The 21,673-nt window shown below is 40.7% G+C and overlaps 2 protein-coding genes across 2 annotated transcripts; both read left to right on the top strand.

Annotated features, from left to right (window-relative positions):
* The first annotated feature begins 7,922 nt into the window (after nt 1–7,922).
* On the top strand, nt 7,923–8,816 carry LOC141695993 (uncharacterized). The gene has a single exon (XM_074500192.1). It carries the CDS (start codon nt 7,923–7,925, stop codon nt 8,814–8,816), a length of 894 nt encoding a protein of 297 aa, XP_074356293.1.
* A 63-nt stretch (nt 8,817–8,879) lies between these two features.
* Nucleotides 8,880–9,749, top strand: LOC141695992 (uncharacterized). Its single transcript, XM_074500191.1, has 2 exons — nt 8,880–9,022; nt 9,173–9,749. Exons 1-2 carry the CDS (start codon nt 8,880–8,882, stop codon nt 9,747–9,749), a joined length of 720 nt encoding a protein of 239 aa, XP_074356292.1.
* The last annotated feature ends 11,924 nt before the right edge of the window (nt 9,750–21,673 follow it).

Genomic DNA, 21,673 nt, shown 5'->3' with positions numbered 1-21,673 from the left:
CAATCCTGAATCACACACCGGAGCGGGTCAGCTCCCATACCCTTTCCATCGCACGATGGAAGATATAGTTGGCCTGCCGCCTGGAGATCCTACCATGCCTGTCCCCTTGGAGAGATCTGAGTCTCTCTCGGGACGTGAGCTCTATCCCCGTAAGCTCCCTCCGCAAAGATCGGGGTATAGAAGCCCTAGTCTCAAAAGCTCGGGTACGCCTACCCGCCCTCTTCGCATCCAACTCCCTCCTGGCCTCATCCAGTCGGTCCTCAGCAACAGCCACTCGGGTCCTCAGTACATCCTGAACATAGCCGTGGGCTAACGAAGACTGCCTGTGGGCAGGGTCAAGAGGTGGTGAATCCGAAGCCGCTGGGGGTGCCTCCTCGGTCTATCTAGGCTCGGAAGTATGGGTCTCTGAGCTGTCATCATAAGGGATCCAAGTTAGTGGTGGAGGGGTAGGAGCTCTGACCACCGGAAGTGTGGGTAAAGGGGTACCAGAATACACTACCATAGGTCGGACACGCTCCTCAGCTACTGGGACCTCATCCGGGTCCTCCTCATCTGGAATGGCAATGACCTCTGTCTCTGACTCCTCTGAGGGGTCCTCCTCATCTGAAATAGCAATGACCTCCGTCTCTGACTCCTCTGAGGGGTCCTCCTCATCCTCCTCCATCTCAGGCTCCTCCTGATCCTCAACATCTAGCAGTGCATCATCATGCTCACGCTCGAACATCTCAGGGTCCTCTATCTCAGGCGCCTACATATTAAACGAGCTAAGTTACTATCATGATACTTATAAGGGTTCCCGTAAGGGTTTTAACTGTCAGCACTACTTTAAGTAGTCCGACCATGAACTTGGCAAGAGTTCTTATTATCTTTGTGAGTTTATTATTATATCGTCGCATCATCTCTGAGGTTTATAACGCTTAGCTCTGATACCATTTCTGTAACACCCCCAGATCCGGGGTCAGGGATCCGGGTCGTCACGGTCTTTCTTTCCATAATATCACTTCACTTAATTAATAATAAATAACCTTATGCTGTGACCCCATACTAACACACACCCGTTATAGTCTCAGAGATGAAATTGAAATAAGTACAAGTCCTTGAATCCACACTTAAAAGTTATTACAACCCAAAATGATTACTTGATAAATTTACAGTTAATTGCCATTATCTGCCACAAGTTATAATTATACATAATTTGATTCTCAAAAGTAGAATGCCTGATCTACCAATAGATCTACCTCTGCAGCTATAGCAGCTACAACATCAACGGGAAGACGCGGGACGCTTCCCACGCGCTTGCGCTGGGTCTGCTGGAGTCTGGCCATCTTTCCTAACTGTTGTTGTGTGATGAAGAAATAAAGCAAGAGTGAGCCTTACAGCTCGCAAGATAATATATAGCGATAACAATAATACAAGTATCTAAATGGATACTTACTAGAATCTTTTATCATGTGAAAGATAATTACTTACTAGATATAAGTAAAAACAAGGGATGAAGTTACCAAATACTTCACTATACTTATATCAATTATAAAGTTACTTGAACTACCACTGTTCAAAGTATAACGAGCTTTCAACAATTCATCATATAGATGAGACTACAAGACAGATTTGAATGGATTAAATCTTTGAAGTAGTATTGAAGGAAATGAAGTTATGATATACTTCATTAAGTTTCGATATATATATCCACATATACATCTTCCTTATATAGTCCCTAAAAACCTCTGTAATGTAAAGTATGAACAGAGTTTGTAACATCCAATGAATTTTTGGAAGGGAAAAAGAATTGTGGCATAAACCCAATATCTTATTGATCAGGCAAAGATACCAATAAGTAACATTTTCTACTAGTAGATGGACGAATTCCCCACTGGTCATCACCCTGGTCGCAATAGGACCTTATGCTGGACTGCCACTCAGCCACTTATGCATTTGATGGACTCCCACTGAGCCACTTACACTATTATGGACGCCCACTGAGCCCATGTTGCTTATGCCGACTCGATAGATGGACTTACTTCCCGAACGTTGGGTAAGTAATCAATTCAGTTACCAAAACTGCAACCTTGTTGCGAATATAAAATACACCATAGAGCCGGATTCCTCAGGTTTTGAGCGAGTATTTAAATCCCCTTTTTAAAAGGAAGATCTTAAATATAGAAATGAGTTTTGGGATCCGCTCTAACTTTTAAAAATCATTTTGAAGACTCGAAAACACTTTAAAGAGTGTTTGGAGTAATGCTGATTTAGTGAAGTAAATCAGTCCCAATATATTTAGAAAATGTCTGAATATTATTATTTAAATAATATTCCCATAAAGAATAATGTTTATACAAATAATTGAAGTAGAAGTTGTAAGACTTATACTTGAAATGAGTATTAAATAACCAAAGATATACTCATACGAAAGTACTATCTTTATTTGAATAATCGAAAATAAGTTTGATTATCGAAACATTATTCTTTAATAAAATAAAGAATATTATTAAATAACAAGCGGAGTCATAATACCTCGAATGAATATTATAAATAATATTCATTAAATAAAATAACGGAGTCATACATCCTCAAATGAATATTCAATTAATAATCATTAATAATATAACTGAGTCATAAGCCCTCGAATGAATATTCGAAATAATATTCAATAATAAAATAAAGGAGTCATAAGTCCTCGGATGAATATTTGAAATAATATTCAATAATAAAATAAAGGAGTCATAAGTCCTCGGATGAATATTTGAAATAATATTCAATAATAAAATAAAGGAGTCATAAGTCCTCGGATGAATATTTGAAATAATATTCAATAATAAAATAAAGGAGTCATAAGTCCTCGGATGAATATTTGAAATAATATTCAATAATAAAATAAAGTTAAAGTTATCGAATAAACCTTATTCGATTAATAGTTTTGAAAACTATAACTATATATATATAAAAATATATATATTATACTCGGGAACATCGACTCCCGGTTTTAGAAATATGTTCACCTTTTGATCCCCTATACTAAGGGTAAACTCAATACCGCTTATCTCTAGCATAGGTATTATGCAACTGTAAGCATTTTAACCAACAGATATATAATCCAAGAATATGAAACAGGCATTCATATATACCATATCACATGCTACAATATATCGCAAGAATTTGCTAATAACAAATATGCATTTATCGCAAGATCATGCATATACACATATACATCACAACAACAGTATAACGGGTAGAAAACTTGCCTGAGCGACTGGGGGTGATAAAAGGCTCGGAACGAGTCTGGTAACCTATAAACAACAAGTAAGTTGGAATTAAACCAAAGTCACTTGTAAATCTATACTTTAACCAACTTAGACTCTAACGCTTGTTTTGCGCTCACTGATTCTCTTATGTCACTCGAGTACCCTCGGCTCCACCATTTTTAATAAATTAACCATTATGGGTTTTAAGGAGATTCTTTCGCGGGTGTCTTACCAACTGCCTAACACACTTACCATAATTGTTTCATACATTAATTAACCCTTTTTGGTCTTTAACCTATGTTTCAAAGTAAGGCGAGGGGAAAAGTTTCGTTCGTGAAACGCCGTTACTTGAAACGGTCGTTTCTCCTAAACCGTGCATCGGAATCGAACGAACTACATATCAAAACGAAGCTCATAACATGAGCTATCTAAACATGGCAATGGTAATAATATAGCAGGGAGTTTTCGGGTCCAAATGTTATGAACAAAAGCAGTCTAAAGTAAATCGGACATTACGACGGCTATATTTACGCGATTTCCCAAATTTAAACCATTCAAAAACCATCACAATTCAACCTCAACCCATTCATACAACCAAAGTACATCCTTATCACATCATAACAGCCCCAATCAATTCAATATTAATATTTATACTTATGCCTAAGCTTGAATTTAACTATACTTAAGTTCTTTTAACCAAAACAACAAGATTCACCATTCCATTTCACTACCACTCCAACCCAAACTCTAAACCACAAGCATTAAGCTACTATATCATCATAACAATCAAAATAACCTTATTATACAAAGGAATCTAGGGTTTGGAGATGATATACCTTCCTTGAAGTGGTGGGAGTAGCTAGGAAGCCTTAGGAAGCCTTGAGGAGTCTTAGGAAAGCTTGGATCTTAAAGGAAAACAAGAAAAAATCAAGTTAAAAACTTTGAAATCACTATTCATTGTCTTCTTCATTGATTTCTTGAAGAAGATTGAGAAAGAATTGAAGGCTTAAACTCATAATATAGCCATAACTATGCATAAGGATGACTAGGGAATTATCTTACCAATTTAGGAAGTCTTGATCTTGAGTTTTGAAAATTCTAGCTTCTTGAAAATGAAAAAGCCGAGAGCATGAAGAAAATAAAATGCCTTGTGTTCTTTTTTTGATGAAAAATGAATTGTTTGGCTTGGTTGGTTGAATATTTGATTTGTTTTTGGTTAATTACCAATTTAACCTTGATTTTGTGTGGTTAATATTCCACCACATTTCCTTCCTTCCCATGTCATGCTTATGTCATGCTATGATGTCATCTTTCCCTCCTTGTCCTCTTCTCATTGGTTGGGTGACATCATCCTCTCTAATCCCTTTGATTAACTTCCTAATTGTTTGCCTAATGACCGCTGATCTGTTATACGGTTCGCTTAACTTTCGTTTTCATTTATCGTTTGAGGGATCATACCCGGGATTTTATTACTTAGGTTCCCTTAACCTTTCTCAATATATTATATTTCTTTTATGATCCTCTCTTATAATCCTTTAATTTAAATCCTTTTTATCCTGTTATCTTATACTCAATTCTTTCCGTATCTAGTGGATTTCCGGGAAAAATCAAAGTGTTCGGAATTGGATTCTGACGATCTTTACATACACTTATATACCATATAGAGTACTAATAAAATCTCAGAATATCCATAACAGAACCCCTACATAGTGTGGCATGAAAAGTTTTCTCATTCAGCAAAAACACTATTCACAAGGGTTACAAAAAGTTGAAAATTTTGGGGGTTATTACATGTGGACTCCTGGAAAGACTTCCGCGAGATATTTTTGAAAAGATTCAGGGCCAACCGGATGAACGAGCTGCAGATGTGTCATCTAGAAACAATCCAGCAAAGAAGCAAAGAGCCCCTCCCGGAATTCATCAAAAGATTCCAGGAAGCAGTCAACCAACTCTCCAACTTAGAAGAAAAGGAGGCGGTAAACATCTTTCGAAGAAACTTGCACCCGATATCTTGTGAAGGCTATGTTAAAGACTTGATTCATAGGGAGCCCCAGAGCCTAGCATCAGCATATGCGTTGGCATCAAAGTTCATAAAGGAAAATGATTTCCTCATATTAATGAAGATGAATAGAAGAATACATGATGATGATGAGTCTCCAGAGCGACGCTCGTCGTCCCGGAGAGACAAAAGATACAAGCTTGACAGGCAAGCAAACTACATTCAGCAGTCCCGGGGAACCCCACCCCTGGATACATACCCCGAATCAAGAAAGAATGAAAGGAAACCCAAGACAAAGAAGGAACCCAAGCCGGAACCGGAGTGGACACCCCTCAACAGGCCCCGGGCCGAAATTTTGCGTGAAGTCAAGGGCAAGCCGTTTTATTATCCGCCAAAACCCTTGCTGCGCCTCCCGAAAACAGGGCCCGGGACAAGCATTGTGGCTATCACGAGGATCATGGCCATACCACTGAAAACTGTTTCTCCCTCAAAATGTTCATAGAAGACCAAATCAAGAAAGGAAACATGAACCAGTACCTTCAAAGGGGGTCAAATGACAAAGACAGAGCCCCGGGAAGAGGCAAAAACGTGGTGAATGTTGTCTTCGGAGGCACAGCCTCTCCACCCCGGAGCCCGAACCAGGAAAATGACGTGATGATGATCCGGAGTCTGGATGACGAGCCGATCTACTTCTCCTACTCTGATTATGAGGGGCTCGATCCGGACCACAACTTGGCATTGGTGGTAACCCTGGATGTCACAAACAATGAGGTAAAAAGAATTTTAGTTGACAATGGTTCCTCTGCTAATATTGTATTCGAGCACACACTTAACAGGATGGAGCTCGGCCATCTCCGGATGGACCCCTGTCTCGAAGATCCCTTGTACGGATTCGGGAACACGATGATTCCAATCTGGGGCATCATTTATCTCCCCATAATCTTTGGGACCGCATCCCGGCAGATCTCTCATATGATGAAATTCTATGTGATAAGTGCAACCTCCTCATACAACATGATCCTTGGAATGCCCACTATCACCAAGCTCAGAGCAATCCCTTCAACTATTCACTTAAAACTCAAATTCCCCACCCCGGGAGGCGTTGGAGAATTGAAAGGAGATAGGGAAATGGCAGGTAGATGTTATGGTCAAGCACTTGTCATGGCAGAAACGGAGCTGGAAAACCGGAAGAAGATAATGTCCCTACCCAAGGGACAAAGCAGAAAGAAGCATCGAGAGGACCTTAGTAAAAGGGCCCGTCTGGATGTGAATATGATTGAGGACTCCGGGTACGGTGTAACCAACGCTGATGCCCGGATTCATAAATTTGTAGAAAGTAAGGAGAAGACAAAGGTAGAACCTGCCCAACAGACAATAGAGTTAGATTTGGAACCCGGGAACCCCACCCGAAAAATCAAAATCGGCAAAGGCCTGGAAACCACATTCCAGAAGGAGCTCATCGACCTACTAAAGGAATACGCCGACGTGTTCGCTTGGTCCCCGTCATGTCTTCCGGGGATTGATGAATCAGTGGCCATGCACAGCCTGGACATTGATCCAAAGCAAAAACCAATCAAGCAAAAATGAAGGAACTTTGCCCCGGAGAGACAACAGGCAATCGACCAAGAAGTCAAAAAGTTGTTAAAAGCAAACATAATCTGTGAAATTAAGTATCCGGATTGGCCGGCAAACATTGTGCTGGTCAAGAAACCCAATGGAAAATGGCGAATGTGCGTGGATTATACAAGCCTCAATTCGGCGTGTCCTAAAGACTCCTACCCCCTGCCCAACATTGACCAGCTGATAGACGCGACCTCGGGCCATGTAATGCTAAGTTTCATGGACGCCTTCTCGGGATACAACCAGGTCAAGATGAACCCGGCAGATATTACGAAGACGGCATTCATCACACACCAGGCTGTCTACGCTTTTATTATGATGCCGTTGGGCAATATACCAAAAAATGATAAATACCATCTTCAAAGATCAGCTGGGCAGGAACATGGAATCTTATGTTGATGATATGATCTCTAAGTCGGCCACAATCCCAGAGCACATCCGAGACCTCAGGGAATGTTTTGACAACTTGAGGAAGTACAACATGAAGCTGAACCCGGAGAAATGCGCGTTCGGGGTTCCCTCCGGAAAGTTTCTTGGTTTTCTGGTCAGTGAAAGAGGAATAGAGGCCAACCCGGAGAAGATCAAAGCTATAATGGAAATGACAGTCCCCCGGACTCAAAAGGACATTCAAAAGCTTGCAGGATGCTTAGCAGCCCTTCGAAGATTTATCCCAAAATTGGCAGAAAAGTGCCTGCCTTTCTTTGAGCTATTAAAGGGGGCCCAGAACAAAAAGATGATCGATTGGACCCCGGATTGCCATTCGGGAAGAAAATGGGACGCAGACCCCGGTATACTATGCAAGCCAAGTCCTAAAAGATGCTGAAACCCGGTACCCAAACTTGGAAAAATTCGCACTGGCTCTTGTGCACTCGAGCAGAAAGCTAAGACAATACTTCCAAGGCCGGGAAATCAGGGTAATCACTAATCAACCACTTCGCAAAATCATCCACAAGCCAGACGCCTCCGGAAGGTTAGTCAATTGGGCAATCGAGTTGAGCCAGTTCAATATCAAATTTATCCCGAGGACAACCATAAAAGCCCAGGCGTTGGCCGAATTCGTCATGGAATGCACCTTTCCGGAAGCCCCAGAGACGCCTAAAACCCGATCCGAAGGGGAGAAAGAGTCTAACAACCGGGATTCTTGGACATTATATGTTGATGGCTCGGCTACAGCCGAAAGGTCCAGAGCCGGCCTGATCCTCTCCAGCCCGGATGAATTCGCAATCCAGCAGGCCATTACCTTCGCCTTCAAAGCAACAAACAACCAGGCTGAATATGAAGCTCTACTCTCCGGGCTCAGGTTAGCCAAATCCCTTGGAGTAAGGAATTTAAAAATTTATAGTGATTCTCAGATTGTGGTAAGGCAAACCAATGGTGAATATATCGCAAAAGATCCTAAATTGGCCCGGTATCAGGAAATGGTTAGAGCAATCCTGAAAACCATCTCGGACTCAACCATCTTGCAGATAAACAGAGAGGAAAATGTGAAAGCAGACGAGCTGTCCAAGCTCGTCCAGAATACTTCAGATTTAAGCAGCTCGGTTTACTTCGAGGAGCTCGGAGCCCCCAGCACCGATCGGCCCGAAGTATTATGTGTTAGTAGCCCGGAGAATTGGATGACTCCTTACATAGCCTTTCTCAAGGACGGCACCCTTCCGGAAGATCAGAATAAAGCCCGGTACCTCAAGTATAAGGCTACACGCTTCTTTTTAGAAGATACTCAGTTATACCGGAGAACTTTCTCTGCACCAACGTTAAAGTGCGTTGATCTGGATGAAGCGGATTACTATCTCCGGGAGGTTCACGAGGGGATCTGCGGGGATCACCTAGCCGCTAAAGCTCTAGCCTACAAGGTCATCAGACAAGGCTACTATTGGCCAACAATCCACGCTGACTCAGTCACCTATGTCAAGAAATGCAGCAAGTGCCAGAAGTTCAGCAACGTACCAAAATAAGGTTCAAGCCTCCCCGGGTCCGTTCTCTCCCCGATCCCATTCGCTGTCTGGGGAATCGACATCATGGGCCCTTTCCCTCGGGCAAATGAGGACCTGCGTTACGTTCTGGTAGCAATAGATTATATGACTAAGTGGGCGGAGGCCAAGGCTATGAGAACCATTAACCAGCAAGACTGCATCAAGTTTGTGGACATGATTGTAATGAGGTTCGGGATCCCGATGGTTTTAATCTCGGACAACGGGCCACAGTTCGTGGGTTTGGATTTTGAAGCCTATCTCAAAGAGCTCGGGATATGACACAAAAAAGCATCAGTTGCCCATCCATAAGGGAATGGACAAGTTGAGGTCACAAACAGAACCATACTCCGAGGTCTGGAAAAGAGACTGGAAGACTCTAAAAAGAACTGGCCGGAAGAACTCCCGAAGGTTTTATGGTCATACAGAACTACCTCCCGGACAGGAACCGGGGAGACTCCATTCAAGCTTGCCTACGGTATCGAAGCCCGGTTACCGGTAGAGACCGGATCCCCTTCACATACAGTGACCAACTTTGACAAGGTCTCCAATATAGAAGGCCTCAGAACCAACCTCGAACTCCTGGATGAAGTAAGAGATCGGGCCGTAGAAAAAATGGAAAGCTGCAAAGAAAAAACAAAGCTTTACTTTGCGAAGAAGGCCAGGATAAGGGAATACGTTGCGGGAGATCTGGTGCTCCGGGACACTGAAGCCTCGGACCCTATTAATCAGGGAAAACTACAGCCGAACTGGGAAGACCCTTATATAGTCAAGAAAGTGATCCGTCCGGGAACTTACAAGCTGAACTACCTCAGCGGAACCGAAGTCCCCAACACCTGGCACGGGACCCGGCTAAGGAAATTCTACCAGTACGAAAAAGGTGCACACTCGGGGAACACCTCTACATTTATACTATGATATTTTGATGTAAGCGCTATTCCCATTCACCCCAGAATGTAATTTTTGCTTTCAACATGAATGAAAAACTCTACTTTAAGCGTTTCATAGCTTGAATCAATTTCATTATGTTGCTTCTTTATTTGCCATCAAATTTAAATAAACACAGCCCATGTATACTTAAAAAATTTCCTTTTACCCCTACCCGGGGTCCTATAACAAGTCAGCCTATGAGTATTCAGAAAATTTTTACAAGTTAAAAATTTTACCCCACCCAGGGGTCTGCATAAACACAGCCCATGTGTACTTAAAAAAAATTCTTTTACCCCTACCTGAGGTCCTATAAAAACTCAGCCTATGAATATTCAAAAACACGGCCCATGTGTGCTTAGGAAAATTCTTAACTATTCCTGAAATCCTAAGTCAGAAGCTCTAACATGCAAATCAATATGAAGGAAACGAAGCATAATCACATTAAACTACCCTGGGGAAACACACCCCGGGGGACAAATCGAGATCATTCAAATTACAAACAAGCCTAAAAAGCCAAAAGGCTTAGTTCGGAATGACTTAAACTAAAACCAGGAAAATAGAAATTATATGCCAAAAATGGCAGTCTTCAAGCTTCGACGGCAGGATCGGCGGGAGGAGAAGGAGGCTGCTCCGGATCACCCCAGCAAGTGGTGATCCGGGGAAGGAAGGAACGTTGCTAGAGGTTCCGGCACCAGACTCCCTTGCCTGGATGGCTTCTTTCTCCTGCTCCAGCCGAGTCTCCTCCTCAATGTACTTCTCCAGGAAGACATCAATGGTACCCTGAGGCTCTTCAATAAGATACTTAGAAGCAACATTCCAGCAGATTTCGATCTTCTCCAGGGCCTTGTCGTTCAGTTCTTCGAAGTATGAAGGAGTGCCCCGGAACCCTTCCAGAACCTCCTCGGGAGTGGGCCGGGCGGCAAGATCATCCTTCAACTTCTGATTTTCAGCCCTCATCTCCCGGACAGAAGCCTCAGCCCGATCCTGCCTCTCCCGGATCTCGTCCAAAAGCTTCTTATGCGCAGCAGCCTCCGTTGCACTCGCCTCCTTCAACTCCTGTATCTCCCGGGACAGCCGCTCGGATTCAGTCTTGTAGACCTCGGCAGCATCAGCCTTCGCCTGAAAGCTCTGGGTTATGCAAACCAGTCCAGCAACCCGGGAGTTAGCCTGAAAACATTATAAATCGCGATTAGGTAACACAAATACAAGAACACAAGAAGAAGGCAAGTAAGAAAAAGGTTTACAGCAGTGATATCCTCCTGAAGCCCGACCAGGAAGTCATCGAGAGGCTCCTTCTTGTACGTCTTCCTCTCCGCCGTGCTAGCATAGTTCTCAAACAGCTCCCTCCGGCGAGTCTCCGGGTTGAAACTAGCAAGCAGGGCCTTCAAAGTTTCCGGAGTATCCGGGGCCAGGTCAACAGCAACCTTCTTCGAAACTAGGCCCTCGGATACATCATCACCCTTGTCCCCGGAACCCGCAGGACCACTCTTCTTCTTTCAGGGTGCCGGAACCCTTATCACATCCCCTTGCTGCACGTCCTCGGCCCGGGGCTCGTTGATCACGATCGTTGTCCTCCCGGGACAAGACGGCGCCACCTTCTGGGCTGCTTCATCACCCTCACCAACCTTCTTCTTCCCGGAGTCTAAGCTCGTCATCCCTCCAATCCTTCGCAGTTTGGCCGACAGATCTTTAGGTTGGGCAGACATATCGGGGGAATAGGGAATTAACTTCGGAATACCTGAAAAGGAAAACAACAAAATATCAGTCCCGGATACAAGCAATCAATAAAGGTTACAGTAACAAAATAAAGCTAAGGCAAAAGACTTACATCTGGTAGCATGCATGTTTTCATTGCTAGTAAAATAGTCCCGGGTCCACTGCGTCCCAAGTGCCCCACAGAAGGCATAAACCATCGCGAGAGCTGCTTGCCCGAGCCGCTGGACCGAAAACCTATCTGTTTTAATTTCAAGTTTATGGAGCGACATGAACTCCAAATCCCCACCCCGGACAAAAATGAACTCCCGGGGCCATCCCTTAAGCGACGTCAACATACTAACCGGGAGAACCATCTTATCAGAAGGATACCCACAGTCCTTAATCCTAAACATGAACTCATAAATCGGCCGAGCGGTGGACCTCTTAATTTTGAAAATATGATGGAAAAGTTTGAAGGTGGGGAGGTAGTTTTTGGCATGACAGCAAGCTAAAAACCAGCTTATCCATTTCACCGAATTCGGGGCTAGCTGTGTGAAAGGAATCCCATAAACATCCCGGTATAGGGATTCGGTGAACTGATGTAATCCGAGGCGCATGCCCCGGAGATGCTCTAATGGAATACCGACCCATCCCCCCTCCGTTCTGTGATATACCCTTTCATGCTCCTCGAGCCATCTCCACTGGTATGTATCATCAAGGTTAAAGGCGAGTCTAAGGGCGCCATCTACCTCAGCGTCCGTATATTTCTCCTGGACCTCTTTATAAACCGCCCCACACTCATACCTAGTCCCCGAGGCGGTGAAAAACTTTCTATTCATGTCATCTTCATCATAGGGCTCCCTGCCTCCCAAACCATCCGGGCCCCCATATGCCTCAGATAAGTCTCTGTAATAAAAGCCCAAGGGCTTAGGATTCATGCGGCATTGGACAAAGTATTCATCCACATCTTCCCAAGACCCATCCGGGTTGGACAGGGTACCCCCGGGGCCTAAAACTAAGGTCTGGGCTAAAACTTGTTGAGGCTGGTCAACCCGGGGAGGCATCTCTATTGAACTACTGCTAGAAGAGGAAAAAGGGTAGAAGGAGTTAAGTTCGCCTAATCCGACAGGATGCTCGGGATACCGGTTCCTAAGAGTAGCAGTACGCTTAAAATGGCTACCTGGCATATACTATGTGTGTCCATATAAACGCACCCCGGAGTCAATGCCAAACCTGAACCCAACAACAACAAAAACAAAACAAAAAACAAAGAAAGTTTAGAAATAAATCGTATACATATCTTACACCAAAAACAAGATCTACAGCATATACATACACATACAACCAAGACCACATATCAAGAACACACCCCGGGCCCTTCAACTTTTTACGATACTAAAAACCCACTTACCCGCATACAAAACTACCAAAATTCACGATATTTACACAAGCCAAACACAAAATCATCGAAGAAGCCATGAAAAATCTACACAACTACACAGATTCAAGGTCAAGGCAACAACACAGTGGTAGAAATTGAAAAAGGGATATGAAGGGGCGAATCAAAACCCGCACAAAATGACTGCATGCATTACAAGAACGAACGAAAAAGAAATGAAACAAGAAAGCAAAAGTTCAAGACACTTACAAAGTAGCAGGAGAAAGAAATGCGGCTTCAAAAAATCTCTGCAAGATTTCTCAAGTCTCTCTCTTTCTCTCTTTATCGCTCCGTGGAAGTTTCTGCGTAAAAGAAAAAAGAAGGGGGGAAGGTGGTATTTATAAAGAAAAGAAAGACAGGTATAAGGTTTTTTGAAGAGAAATTACCTCAACCACGTGGCAGAAACCACTTGGTCCCGAAAAGTAACTGCACAATAGTTATTACATGAACTGTCACATAATCATTACGTGGGCGCGTCTTTTTAGGCGAAAAAGGGGGGAAATAAATAACCGGCAAACTCAAAAGATACTGATAAAATGTATCTATCTTTGACCCCGGCTGGAATCCCAATAGTCATCTAACACCCCGGATTTGCAGTGTCGACTTTTCAGAGTCCGGTCAAATCAAATGTCAGGAGTGTACTTGCCCACCAAATCGTGCCCAAAATTCAAATTCAAAATCAAATAGCCAAGTCAACCCCAGAGTCTCATCCCCTTTTGACCCCGGAATTAGAGGGCAACAAATCAAAAAAACCCCAAAACTTTTTCTAAGTGCTTCAAGGAATCCTACCTTGAACTGAAGTCAAATGACTAACCAAGTCAACCCCGAAGTCTCATCCCCTTTTGACCCCGGGGTTAGAGGGCAACAAATCAAAAAACCCCCAAAACTTTTTCTAAGTGCTTCAAGGAATCCCACCTTGAACTGAAGTCAAATGACTAACCAAGCCAACCCCGGAGTCTCATCCCCATTTGACCCCGGGGTTAGAGGGCAGCAAATCAAAAAACCCCCAAAACTTTTTCTAAGTGCTTCAAGGAATCCCACCTTGAACTGAAGTCAAATGACTAACCAAGCCAACCCCGGAGTCTCATCCCCATTTGACCCCGGGGTTAGAGGGCAGCAAATCAAAAAACCCACAAAACTTTTTTTAAGTGCTTCAAGGAATCCCACCTTGAACTGAAGTCAAATGACTAACCAAGCCAACCCCGGAGTCTCATCCCCATTTGACCCCGGGGTTAGAGGGCAGCAAAACAAAAAACCCCCAAAACTTTTTCTAAGTGCTTCAAGGAATCCCACCTTGAACTGAAGTCAAATGACTAACCAAGCCAACCCCGGAGTCTCATCCCCATTTGACCCCGGGGTTAGAGGGCAGCAAATCAAATAACCCCCAAAAAAATTCAAAAGCGTCACGGCACAATGGTAATTACTCTACTCCCCCATCCGGGTAAACCCGCAAAAGGGAGTGGGGGGCAAATGATAGCCCATAATAATTCAGGCCCAATAACAAAGGCCCAGGGCCCAATTAGAAGAGCCCAGAAAATACTCAGCATTGACCTTGGGAAGGCCAGGACACGTGGCAACATCACCACCGTCCAGGTACCCGGAATCCAGAACGTTCCTACGGTCCGGATCAGATAGTACCCTGACGCATTCAGCTTTGACCTTGAGGAGACTAGGACACGTGGCGACATCACCACCGTCCAGGTACCCGGGATCCAGAATATTCCTATGGTCCGGATCTGACAGTACTCTGACGCATCCCAGGCGTCCAGATGCCCTACAGTCCAAAAGGCCAACCCACGGTCCAGATTAAAGGAGATAAACCCCTAAACCCTAGTAGGAGGCCTATAAAAGGTAGAACAGAAGGAAGGTTACAAGTTACAATCTTACATACTCTCCCTCTCACCTATACTTACATGCACACACGTACACCCCATAATTATATTCTCATAATCCCCACTTTGCCCTTCTTCTCCTTAAAAACCCTTTCTCATTCTCACGCCGGAGGTGCCGCGGGGACGCCACCCCCCTCCGGTTCTGTTTTGTAGGTTCCCACCCTACAGCTACACCGCACACCGCCGCCATCGCCGTCCAAAAGGAGTTTGAGTCCGGGCCCGGCCAGAAGAAAGCCCCGGGGTGATTTGGGATTATCAAGTAGAATTAAAATGATTAGCTTGTTCAAACGTAGATATTTACCAATACTAATCCAAAACCCCTCGTTCTCCGTCCCTCTTTAATGTCAATGCGTGCACCTGGATGTAAAATGGATCAACTATGTATCTCTATCATATTATTACTGACTTCTGTAACGACCGAGAAAATTACGTTTTTATTATACTCTAGTAAAAATAATTATGTGTATTACTATGTAATTAAATGTGTTGAGTCGTAAAACTCTAACTGCTATGTGCTACGTGTTGTCTGTTTTGATCAGAATGTGTTTCGCGTATTTATTGAGTGTTTTATTATAAGTTATAGGTTTATTTCAAAACCCGTACAGCTCAAATAGTGTTTAAAAGCCTATATTTCAAACAAAATTATTGGCCCTATTTTTCCAAGAACGACCTATACCATATCGCTATTTTGAACCCCTGGACGTTTTACAAATTTACCTTTTTCGCGAAAAATGACTTTTCCGGACTCCTTCGGGAGTCAAAAAAACCCACAAAAATCATATTTTTATTTTTATATGATTATAAAATTATCAAATATCATTTTTCTTTGCATTTTTTGTAATATTCACAATTTTTGGGAATTTTTGGCATATATGTTGTATTTATTGGATATTTAAAAATTCATAATTGATACCCAAAAATTATAAAAATTGGGGCCAAATATTTTATTAGATGTGTTATTAGCCCCTTAATTTTATTTGGGGGTATTATTTTCATAAATATAAATAGATGATTATTAATAATTAATTAGTTAATTAATCATAAAAAAAATCAGAAAAATCAAGAAAATCCCCAATTCTCTGAAATTTGGGTTTGGAGTTCTTGGAATCAAACCAGAATTTGATGATGATTCTCTTAACCAAATTGAACATGTAAGTAGTCGTTTTTAAGCTTTTGAATCGTAGTTTTCAATTCTGTAATTGTTTTTGTTGATTGATTAGCCGATTTTAATTTCGTATTTTCGGATTATTTTTTTGAATTCGGGTTTTGAGTTTAGGTGATTATTCGATGTTTTTGTTGATGGAATGATTAGATCCTGTAGTTTCGAATCGATTCATGTCTGTTTCGTTGAATTTGGTGTTGATTTCGACCTCGCCGGAGAACCGCCGTTGTCGGCGGTGTTCTTCGTTTTTCGGCGATAATAACGACGAAGGGAGGCAGAGAAGGGCTGAGGAATTACCAGGGGAGGGTTTTGGAGTGAACTCGTAGAAGAACGGGATCAAAAATCACAGGATTAGCCACGATTTACAGTCGCCGGAAACCGTCACCGTCGCCGGATTCGGGGAAGACGACGGCTGTTCTTCGTCGACCCGAGTCGACCCGGTTTCGACCCGTGAAACGACCCGGGTTTGATCCCCGCAACCCTAAAACCCTATCTTGTTTTGTGTTTCTGGATTTTCTATTATTTAATTTATTTTTATAAAATCAAAAATTATTTTTATAAATTCTAAAAATCAAATAAAAATTAGTTTTAAATTCTGAAAATTATTATAATTAAATTCTAAATTATTTTATTAATTTAGAAATTCAAAATTGATTATTTATTTAATTATTTATTTAATTATTTAATAATTAAGTAATTAATTAATAAAGAAGATTAAATATATCGAATAATGTGATTAATAATTCGACAATTAGTCGAATAATGCGGGTGACTCGTCTTTATGTGAGTAGTTGATCGATAAGTTGGATTATTATTCGAGCGATAGTTTATCTATTCGATGAAAGTATAATAGTTATTCATATCGAATAATTATTCGTAAGTAATCGATTTAGTCGTATAATTGATAATAATTTGTAATTAATCATAATAATTAAGGATTAATAATTTTAAAATACAATAAATGTTAAATAATTATTTAAAAATACAATTAAGGTTTATTTAATTATGATTAATTATTTATAATGGAATTATAATTAATTAAATCTTATTTACTGCGTAGTAATTAAACCGTTAGTCCGATTTTAGTGAAACAAAGACCCTTAGACTCTGAAAAATGACCCGATTCCATTAAAAATAATTATAAATCATAATTTCTTTCGGAAGCGAGTTGTTGGGTGTTAAATAATTGCTTGTAGGCCGTATCAGGGGTATAATCGAGCCTAATAAATCCCGAAAAATTATAAATCGAACTAGATAGTGTTTGTTAGTGCGAGTGTTATTCCCAGTGGACTAACAATGAGATTTACAGAAGGGGGGTTGAATGTAAATCTCAAAACTTTTTCAAGTTTTGAGTAGTTTCTAAGACTAAGTATTTTGATGAACAAATGTGTGTGAATTGCATTAAGCTAATACAGACAGATATATATTCAAGCACAAATGTAAAGAATACAAAGAACTTAAAAACTATTCTGGTGGATATGTTGTTCCACCAGAGATGTGTTATTTCAGAAAATCTGTGTATCAAAGAATTGATCACAGCTGCGTCCTAGTACAAACTAGATGATTTTTTCTCTGGATTTTTCTAAACAGCTCTGGAAAGTTCATCATCTAATTACTAGCTGCTACTTGGTTTATATAACACCAAGTTTACAAGTGAAGACAAACCTGTAGAATATAATTAAAAGATTCTTTCCATGTTTCTTCTTCATTTCTCTATCCAATGCAATTTAGGTTTAGCTGTGAATCTTTGAATACTTCCTTGTTTGCACCAGAATGGAAATGCTGCTTTTTCTTGATTCCTCCTAGAGGCTGCCACATTCCAGTTTGTCTCTGTCAACCCATGTGCCTCTGTCAGCTTATGAATTGTCACTATCAACTGCTATTGAACTTAGCATCCGTTGAAGCTTTTATCCGTTGATGGCTCTATCCATTGAAGCATTAGCAGTTGAAGCTTTTATCCGTTGATGCACTCATCCGTTGATGGATGTTATCCGTTGAAGCTTTAGAGACATCCGTTGAAGGCCTTTAATATCAGTTGATACTACTTCACTTATACAAAATTACAAGGCATGAAATATTTACAATTAGCCCTCCTATTTGCATATCCACTAGAAGTCAACATGACTTATAATTTCCCACAACATCTAAGAATTACAACTTAAGTACAGAGAATGAAATGTGCTACAATACTAAACTTATTTCTAAGTAAAGCTACTCCTTCAACGGATAGCCAGAATGGTCTTATCCGTTGAGGCTACAAACACCAGATTTCTACTTAAGTGTTTTGTTGAACTTATTGTTAGATATATTTGATAATGTCATGGCTAATATGTTTTATGTTTAGATTTCAGATCTTATTTGAACAGGACAAATCAGTACTTAACTGATCAGTACTTATACTGGACGAAAGGACTTAAGGGATATCAGTACTTATGTTATCAGGAGATAAGCATCAGGAGATAGATATCAGAACTTAAGTGCTGAAGGACGATCAGATAAGGACAGCAGCTGATTAAAGTTAAGAAGATCAAGATAAACATAAGAAGAGATATGCATGAAGAAGGAATTCCATAAAGAATGGAATACTTGGAATAAAAGATATCTGATTGATATATATTAGGAAGCAGAATTATATTCCATATCAATTAGCGATTATCTTGTAACTGTGTAATATATAAACACAGATATAGGGTTTACACTATAAGTGTTATCATTATCGAGAATATTATTTACTGTAACCCTAGCAGCTCTCGTGATATTTTGTTCATCACTGAGAGATAACGGTTCTAGATTGTAACAGAGTTTATTGTTTCAATAAAGTTTGTTTTCTGTTACATAAGTTCTTGAAGTATGATTTGATTGTAATAAACATTGTATTCACCCCCTCTACAGTGAAAGTGTGACCTAACAAGTGGTATCAGAGCCTGCTGTTAACACACATACAGTTAAAGATCCAAACACAATCATGTCTGACACAGAAACTCCAACTAAGCCTGCCAAAACTGAGGAATCATCAAAGACATTAATTCAGAGTCGATATGAGACCATCAGAGTTCCCATACTGAGACCATCTGAATATCCCATATGGAAGGTAAGGATGACCATGTTTCTGGAAGCAACAGATCCAGAATACCTTGATAGAATCAAGGAAGGGCCTCACAAACCTACCAAGCTCGCTGTTGTAGTTGCAGGTGAAGCAGCAAAGACTGTACCAAAGGAAAAAAGTGATTACACTGCTGAAGATATAGCATCTATTGCTAAGGATGCCAAGGTACGACACTTACTGCATAGTGCCATTGATAATGTAATGTCAAACAGGGTAATCAACTGCAAGACTGCCAAGGAGATATGGGATGCACTGGAGACAAGGTGTCAAGGAACTGAAACAGTTAAGAAGAACAGGAAGACAATACTCACTCAAGAGTATGAACATTTTGACTCAAAATCTAATGAGTCATTGAATGATTTATATGATAGATTTGTCAAACTTTTGAATGATTTGTCATTGGTTGATAAAGAGTATGATCTTAAAGATACCAACCTAAAATTCCTGTTAGCTCTTCCTGAATGCTGGGATTTGAAGGCAACAACAATAAGAGACAACTACAATCTTGATGAAACAACTCTTGATGAAATCTATGGAATGCTCAAGACTCATGAACTTGAGATGGAACAAAGAAGCAAGAGGAAAGGAGAAAAGTCAAGGACAGTTGCTCTCAAGGCTGAAGAGGAATCCCCCAAAGCACCTTCCTCAAAGAAAGACAAGGGTAAAGCTCTTTTCATAAAGTCTGATACTGAGTCATCAAGTTCTGAGAGTGATGATGACTCAAATTCTGAAAGCTTGCCTGAAACTGATGCTGATGAGGAGATGATGAAGCTGTGTGCTCTTATGGTGAAAGGAATCACAAAGATTCCATACAGGAAGTTCAGGAAGGGAAAGAAGTTTTCCAGGAAAGGCATAAGTTCTGATAAGAAGAATTTCAGAAGATCTGAAGGAAGAGGAGGAAAGTCTGACAGAGGAGATTACACCAATGTTAAATGTTATAATTGTGGTGAGAAAGGCCACATACCTCCTGATTGCAAGAAGACCAAGAGTGACAAAGGCAAAGCTCTTGTCACAAAGCAGAAAAGCTGGACAGACACCTCAGACTCTGAAAGTGAGGAGAACTATGCATTGATGGCAAATGCTGATAAATCAAGTTCTGAGAGCAGTTCTGAAGCTGCTGAAACAAAGGTACCTCAGACTACTTATGCTTTTCATACTGATGATATTAATGAGTTGAGAAGATATCTTAAAACCATATTTGTTAGTTATAGAGATCAAACTTTAACATGTGAAAGATTAACTTCTGAAAATCTTGCTTTTAGGAAAAGAAATGATTTCTTAGAAAAAGAGTTAGTCATGTTCCATCAAACTCAGAAGGATAGAGATGATGCTTTTTATGTTAGGGATGAAGTGCTAAAAATGAATGAATCTCTAAAAACTGAGTTAGAAAAGGAGAGAGAGATTATTAGAACTTGGACTAACTCTGGCAAAACAACTCAAAATTTGCTAAGCAGTGGAAACTGGAAAGAGGGCTTAGGTTATGGAGAAAATAAAAATGAAAAAGGAACTGTAGAAATTAAGCCTGTTGATAAGCAAAAGCCGAAGTTAAAACCTGTTAAGTTTGTAACTGAAAAATCTGAAAATGAGAAATCATAAGTTAAAAAGGAATTAGCTTCTGACAAACTAAAACAGGAAAAGACAGCTGAAGTTAACATAGGCTTAATGACAAAGAAGCAGCTTAAGCATAAGCTGAAAGATGTTAAGAATGCAAACAAGGTAAAATCACCTAGGAAAAACAGGAATGGAAAGGAAGGTGTGAATAAAAGCAATAACTATAAATCTGTTCCTGATGCTCCTAGGAAAGCATGTCATAACTGTGGAAATTCTAACCATCTGGCTTCTTTTTACAGGAAGAATAAGAATATTAACTCCTTATCTTCAAAATCAGGAGTTAAGAGTCAGTCTGTTAGATACAAACCACAAAATCCTTGTTTTCATTGTGGTAGTTTATGGCATTCCATTTATACTTGTAAGGAATATCATAGTTTGTACTATGATTATTATCAAATAAAACCTTCTTTAAAGAAAGTTTCTGTTGTTCCTTCTAGTGTAAGTTCTGATTCAAAGTCTGGTAGTATAAGTTCTGATAAGAAAACTGTTAACATAAAATCTGATGCTAAATCCGCTGCAAATGTTAACAAACCTAAAAAGGCCAAAGGATCCAAGCAAGTCTGGGTCCATAAAACTAATAATTAGTAGTCTTTTTGATTGTAGGGCAACAGGAAAAATATTTTAGTTCTGGACAGTGGATGTTCAGGACATATGACTGGAAATAAGGCCCTTCTATCAGACTTTGTGGAGAAAGCTGGCCCAAGTGTTTCTTATGGAGATGGCAACATTGGAAAAATTTTGGGATATGGTAATATCAATCTTGGGAATGTCATCATTAAAGATGTAGCTCTGGTCTCAGGACTTAAACACAACTTACTGAGTATAAGTCAAATCTGTGACAGAGGTTATCATGTTGATTTCTTTGAAGAACATTGTGAAATAGTTAGTAAATCTAAAGGAAAAGTTGTTCTAAAGGGATTCAGGCGTGGTAACATTTATGAAGCTAAGCTTTCAACAAGTTCTGATGGTTCTGCAATCTGTTTAGTGAGTAGAGCCTCAATTGAAGAA

The sequence above is a fragment of the Apium graveolens genome, chromosome 11 (genome assembly GCF_009905375.1).
Source record: "Apium graveolens cultivar Ventura chromosome 11, ASM990537v1, whole genome shotgun sequence".
Lineage (NCBI taxonomy): Eukaryota > Viridiplantae > Streptophyta > Magnoliopsida > Apiales > Apiaceae > Apium > Apium graveolens.
The sequence above is the reverse complement of the archived record's forward strand: the minus strand, read 5'-3'. Positions and strand labels throughout refer to the sequence as shown.

Bases quoted from the DNA above. Each gene is read 5' to 3' on its own strand.
- LOC141695993 (XM_074500192.1), top strand. From the start codon at position 7,923: ATGGAATGCACCTTTCCGGAAGCCCCAGAGACGCCTAAAACCCGATCC.
- LOC141695992 (XM_074500191.1), top strand. From the start codon at position 8,880: ATGGGCCCTTTCCCTCGGGCAAATGAGGACCTGCGTTACGTTCTGGTA. The intron at 9,023-9,172 runs GTTCGGGATCCC...GGTCACAAACAG, and splicing joins GTGGACATGATTGTAATGAG to AACCATACTCCGAGGTCTGG.